The following is a 7,325-nucleotide window of genomic DNA, read 5'->3' on the forward strand; positions in this document are numbered from 1 at the left end:
TATATATATATATATATATATAGACGGTTTAGATATAGATTCAAGGCTTGAATATGGTACTTATGCGAAGGCACCCGAATATCACATCCCAAAAGGATGGGTGATTAAAATCAAATAATAAGCAACACGGATTTATCCGTGTTGCTTATTATTTGATATATATATATATATATATATATATACATGCACACTCTACATATATGTGTGTATATATATATGTTTCTATGTATATGAATACACACGCATGAACTATATATGCACACATACACACATTTACACATTACTCTTTACTGTTTCGTTGTGAAACCTTCACCTCCCTTCCATCTTATTCCTGAAATCCCCCACTTCCCCCCTTTTTCACACCCTCCCCTCCTCCATCAACTTAACAACAGCAAAGCCTATTGCTGCTGTTGGGTACACTAATCTCTGTGATCACAGTTTCAATACCTTCCCTACTCTCGACTCACTTGGGGTGTGGTGTTATTGTGGGTGTCGGTGCGGGTGGTGGTGCTGGTGGTCGTTGTGTGTGACCTTTTGCTGTTTTAATTAAAATCTTTATCTTATGTGATGTCTCACATCTTAATGATGTTTAATTAAACATCGTCATTCCACCACCACCACCACCACCATTGCTGTGTTTAGACAATCATCTCAATGTTTCTTTGCTTTAAGTAGTTATTTTCTCTCTCTCCTCTCCACACAGATGTACACTCTCCTCTCCACACAGATGTACACTCTGTGTGTGTGTGTGTGTGTGTGTGAAATAAATGGAGACTGATGTAATATTTCAAAAGAGAATATATTTCAAGAAGGCGCAAGCACATAAACAAAGAGATAGGCATGCACATACAAACACACACACACCTTTAATCACATTCTTGATTTCTTTCTCTTCAACAAATGCACCCTCCAAAAGCCTGTAACCTTTGTCTAAGGGGTTTCCCAACCCCTACCTTATCATAACTTCCCACCACACACTTGGTCAGTCCCTTCCAATCAGGCTCACCACCACCACATACATATGTGAAAGTACCTTACTTTCAACCCAGCGAGGCTGGCCAATGGCTACTTGCAGTGTCCCTTTCATTTCTCTGAAATAATATATTCCAGAACTATCTCTGGTCTTCGCAAAACACTTCTTATTTTTTCCTTTGTCTGTGTATGTCCAACCACATGGTTTCGGGTTCACCCCACAAGTGTCTTCTATTATAGCCTTGGGCTGACCAAAGCCTTGTGAGTGGATTTGGTAGATGGAAACTGAAAGAAGCCTGTCATATGTATATATCTGTGTATGTGTGTTTGTGTTTGTCACCACTCCCCATCACTGTTTGACAACTGATGTTAGTGTGTTTACATTCCCATAGCATAGCAGTTTGGCAAAAGAGACCGATAAAATAAATACTAGGCTTTAAAAAAAAAAGAAAATCTTGGGGTCGATTTATTCAGTTAAAGCCCTTCAAGGTGATGCTCCAGCATGGCCACAGTCAAATGGCTGAAACAAATAAAAGAATTTAGGTTCTTCTTAGTTTTGCCTGCTGAGTAGAATGTTTTGCTGAGGGATTCTAAGATTAGAACAATGTCTGGTGCTTTCAGCTGCCAGCTTTAAAGATCAGATATCTCTTGAAATCTTCATTGTCTATAAAGTAAGTAAAGACTGCATTTCGTTATGAATGTCCATGGCATTGCACCTAGAAAGTTCCCCTCCAAGGCAGAAGTCTGCACAAAGTGGTTAATGGAAGACCAGCAGTCGTCAATGCCTACGAGCCTCCTTTCTCCATGCCACTGATGTCATCCAAGGAAAGGCAAAGGCCGATACAGCTTGGCCCTGGGTGAACTGGAACAATGTGAAATAAAGTGTCTTGCTCAAGAACACAACACACAGCCCAGTCCGGGAATTGAACTCACTACCACATGATTGTGAGCCCAGTGCTCTAACCACTGAGCCATGCACCACCCTCATTGTCTAAAAATTTCAGATTTTGAATGCTTCCTCTCCTAGAGGGAGATTTTGTCTACTAGATGCTTGGATAATCTGCTGATTGCGGTTTTCCAGTTCCCTGTATTAAATGTGAGACTTTGTGTGTGTCTGTGTGTGTGTGTGTGTGTGTGAGAGAGAGAGAGAGGGGGGGAGAAGGAATATATTACCATGATAACAGTCATACATATGTATATATGCACAGTTTGTAAGTGTATATTACAACAATAACACTGTCTGTCTGTCTCTCTCTCTTCTCCCATTCTCGCTCTCTCTCTCTCTCTCCTTCTTCTTCTCCTCCCCTCCTGTCTCTTTTCATCCCCCCCCCCTCTCTCTGAATGTCTCGCTGTAGGAAAACATTTCACTGATAACAGAAAATATCTTTTATATCAGAATAAAAAAAAATTATCTTCAAAAATTAACCTTTAGCGTTTGTAAACTAGTTATTTTATGGTGGATATCTTATAAACAAGTTGTGTGTGTGTGTGTGTAACAGATGAGACTGGTTTTTCCTTTTTGCTCAAAGCTTTGCTTTAACATTCTTTTAATACAACAATTAGAATTAATTCAACATTATGTATGGAGTATGTGCACATACACACACACACACACACACACACACACACACACACACACACGCATACATGGAGAAATCATGCCAAACTGAAACCCTGGATGGAACAAGAAGACATGGACTTCCGTCCAGGCCCATGGTGTCATGTCAAGCCACCCAACTCCTGTTATTATGGAAAGCAGATGTAAAATGATTAATAGTGTGTGTGTGTGTGTGTGAAAGAGAGAGAGAGCAAATACACATCCATTTGCAGAATATAAAGTCATCATCATCATCATCAGCATCATTAACCATCATCATCCAATCAGTATCTGACCTTTCCAGTTGGTGATATATAGATACATATATATATATATATATATATGTCATGTCACAGTCTTCACACCCCAACACCCATTCTCTGTAACACACTGTGTGAACTCGGTGCCTCCCTCCCTTTTTTCTCTCCTCTTTTATGTGTGTGTGTGTGTGTGTGTGTGTGTCTGTGTGTGTGTGTCTGTGTGTGTGTGTGTGTGTCTGTTTGTAAATTCTCATGAATGGTTTCTTCTAGTACAGAGAAAAACCTAAAATGGGTGACATTGAGAATTTTGTGGTGATTTAGCTGTCTCACCATAAATGTTCCCACTCGGCTAGAATGGCGCCCGCACACACACACACACACACACACACACACACACACACACACACACACACACACACACACACACACACACACACACACACACACACACACACACACACACACACACACAAGCAACAGCTTGCAGTAAATGTTTGTCACACCCTAACAATTTAGTTACTGTTATACTCCAATCCTGATAAAGGGAAGTAAGTAGGCAAATAGGGGCCAGTCCTGATATTAAGGTTTGCTGGTGGAAAACTATTTTCTTCTGTAGGCAAATCTATATCAATTGAACACGAGAGGTAAGGTTGGGTGTAAATATAACCCGAGGTTGGGCAGTGGTTGAGGTCGGTACAGTTTATAGGTATATATTTGAGTTGTGGTAATTAAAAGTAGGTTAAGTCACTGGATGTATATGTGAACTGTGGTAACTTGATCTACACAAACTTTCACTTAAAGGTAAAAGCCGACATAATTGAACAATAACCAATAATAATTAACATCTCATTAAGTCTGTCAATGTCTGTGTGTTCCCTTACTTTTACTTCTTCGTTTTCTTTACTGTCTACTATAAAAGGTCAGGTGCTTTACAAACCTGTCTGGTGTGTACAACAACACTGCACGTATGCACACACATGCACAACATAATATATTTACATTCATACCAGTAATTATTGGTGTACTCAGTTATATTAGTGACTGTCTTAGTAACGGTCTGTAAGCAGAACAATGAAAATATGCAATACTTTCCTAAAGTTCACAAATAGCACATGTATTGTTATCCAAGTTCTAGTGACAGGGCTTTGTTTCTTTGTTAGAACCCAGCTCCTTCTGTATAGGAAGAACTCAAATGATTAAAAATAGAAAACACACATGCACTGACTTTTCAACTATTCACATCTATTAACTCTTGGCCTCACATCTTAACAGTTCACCACACATAAATTTAATTGTTTACTCTTGAGCACTAACATGTGTTGCTTCATAACCATATGGTTTTGAGTTCAGTTTCACTACATGGCACCTTGGACAAGGCCTTGTTGGTGGATTTGGTAGATGGAAACTGAAAAAAAAAAAAAAAAAAGGAAAAAAAGCCAATGTGTGTGTGTGTGTGTGTGTGTGTGTTCATGCTGAATGTAGACAGCCATCAACCTTCATACAAAAACAGTGTCAATGGTTTACAATTTTCTGTGAAACCAAATCTGGCCATTGTGCTGTTTTTACATTTGAAAAACTCCGAGAAATATTATCTTGTTTGAAAACATGTAAGGTTGGTGACAGGAGAGGCAATGAATCTTGTCTGACCATCTTAGGAAGGTGGAGATTAAAACTATGTTGATAATGATATCATGACTTACATTGCTCCCAAATGCCCACATGATTTAGTTTTAACATGTAGCTGAACTGTTTATTCCCATTCTGCCGTTCATACTTGCTCCATTAACTGATCACACCTTAATTTGTTTTACCATTGCAGGTTGAAGCAGCATGTTCACCAATGCAACCAGAGTTACATGATATGGGGACAGATACTTGCAGCGTTGGTGTCATCACAGAACCGGAGTGTCTTGGACCATGTGAACCTGGAACTAGTGTTACATTAGAGGGTATTGTCTGGCATGAGACAGAGAATGGTAAGTGTTGACATTATACATTCTTCATTGTTCTTCACTCGCTACTCTTCATTCCTTGCTTTTCACTCTTCACTCACTATTCTTCATCCCTTGCTCTTCACTCTTTACCCATCACTCTTCACTCACTACTCATTACTTCATGATTTAGTAACTCACCATTGGAAATTTTACTTAAGAGAGTATTGTTTATACCTCAAAAACTAAAAATTACTAATATTCAAGTCTGTGTCTGTGTCTGTGTGTGTGTGTGTGTATGTATGTGTGTGTGTGTGTGTGTGTGTGTATATATATATATATATATATATATATATATATACATACATGTAACATTGCATGTTTATACATTATAGATTCATAAATCTATGCATTAATAAATTAATGCAATTAACTCTGCAGTTTGAAGTATCAAAATACTTTATTGGGTTTTCTATGAACAAGCACGAGCTCAGTATATCAATATATATGTATGTACACATATCAATATATATATGTGTGTGTGTGTACACATATATATATAAATATATGTGTGTGTGCGTGTGTGTTTATATATATATATATATAAATTGCTGTATTGAAAGCATAACTATTCTAATTTAATATTTTTTAACAATGTTTTCTCTTTATCTATGTACAGACCCCTTGTAGTTCTTTTAAAACAATATATTTTCCAAATTCATCCTTGTCAATTGTTCCCAGGCCATCTCAGCCTCATTATAAGGATGAGAAGTGGTTTTGACTTCTGTTCAGGCACTTTTATAGTCAGCAGCTTATGTTTATGTAGACTTTGCCAGCAACACTTGACCATTAAAGCAGTTAGTTGTTCTTTATCATTGGATTTCCAGTTGCATTGAGAGTATGTTGTCTGGTAATTGTAGCCCTGTGTTGCCATATTAGAAATGCTTCAATAGTCAGTCTATTTCTTTGGGAGTATTCTATAAAGTGTGGAGGCACAATGGCCCAGTGGTTAGGGCAGCGGACTCGCGGTCATAGGACCGCAGTTTCGATTCCCAGACCGGGCGTCGTGAGTGTTTATTGAGCGAAAACACCTAAAGCTCCACGAGGCTCCGGCAGGGGATGGTGGCGAACCCTGCTGTACTCTTTCACCACAACTTTCTCTCACTCTTACTTCCTGTTTCCGTGGTGCCTGTATTTCAAAGGGTCAGCCCTGTCACACTGTGTCACGCTGAATATCCCCGAGAACTACATTAAGGGTAGATGTGTCTGTGGAGTGCTCAGCCACTTGCACGTTAGTTTCACGAGCAGGCTGTTCCGTTGATCGGATCAACAGGAACCCTCGACGTCGTAAGCGACGGAGTGCCAACAACAACATTCTATAAAGTATGGAAGTATTTTTTGCTAATGTTTTCCCCATTTAGTTTTGTTTTATGGTGTATGGTCTATGAGTCATCCCTCCATAGAAAGGCCGCACAGAAGCCTAAACCAATCAGCATACTGAACATGGGGTTGAGTTAATCTGGAAATGCTGATAAAGATGAACTTGGTAACTGTTTTGCTTTGAACAAAATGCTGGGTCTGAAACGTGAATACAATAAAACACTAATAAGAAAGAATAAATTGTAACAGTCTTGTTTCCGATATAACAAGTTTTAAAAGGACAGCTGTTCCCCATATATATATATATGTATCTGTGTGTGTGTAATGTATACATTAGTATGTTTGCCTGTATATATATGTGTGTGTGTGTGTGTGTGTGTGTAATGTATACATTTGTATATGTGTGTGTATGTGTATATATATGTACACATATGCTCACAACCACTCATGAATGTATAATCTGCTGTATATATTATCTCAGTAAATATCTACTTCAATAGTCATGTCTGGAGCTGTCAATTGTCATAAAGATATTTCACCATTTTTGCAGAAGTGCAAACACACACACACACACACGTACACACATTTGTCTGTCTGTGTGTATGTGTGTGTGTGTGAGAGAGAGAGAGAGAGAGAGAGAGAGAAAGACCCACTATACTCTTTCTCATCTCTACTTCAGTGTGAGAGACATGACCAGACTAGCTGTTTGTAGGTTTCTATTTCAATATACACATCTCTCTCTCTCCCTCTCTCTACACACACACACATACGTGTGTTATAAATTTTCCTTCATAACTTGGCTGTCTTTATCAGGTTGTTTCGTCTCTATTGTGGAGATATTTCAATAACCTCAGGCTTACTTCTTAATAATGATGATGATAATAATAATAATAATAATAATAATAATAATAATAATAATAGCAATCTCAATAACAACTACTACTACAAAATGGCTGTGGAACTGGTAACTGGTCTATTAGGTTGTAGATAATAAAAACCTACCTGAGATTGATTCTGGCACAACAGCAACTGAATCTGAAATCTATAAAGTGTGTTTTGACTCGAACTAATATTTCATCTGTAAATAGATGCCGACCCTAACAGTTCCAGGTTACTGCTTTGCTACAGCTGACTACACACTGTTTCACATCTATGGAAATATTTCAACAGAGATTTTTATCCATT

General features: G+C 38.3%; 1 protein-coding gene across 1 annotated transcript in view; it reads left to right on the forward strand.

The window, feature by feature from the left end:
* LOC106878489 (zinc finger protein 608) overlaps nt 1-7,325 on the forward strand; it is a 128,280-nt gene that overhangs the window by 79,406 nt on the left and 41,549 nt on the right. The window contains exon 2 of the mRNA XM_014927714.2: nt 4,649-4,805. Within this exon, the coding sequence (XP_014783200.2) occupies nt 4,649-4,805 (157 nt within the window). The remainder of the gene's footprint in view (nt 1-4,648; nt 4,806-7,325) is intronic.

This window comes from Octopus bimaculoides, chromosome 15 (assembly GCF_001194135.2).
Source record: "Octopus bimaculoides isolate UCB-OBI-ISO-001 chromosome 15, ASM119413v2, whole genome shotgun sequence".
Taxonomy (NCBI): Eukaryota; Metazoa; Mollusca; class Cephalopoda; order Octopoda; family Octopodidae; genus Octopus; species Octopus bimaculoides.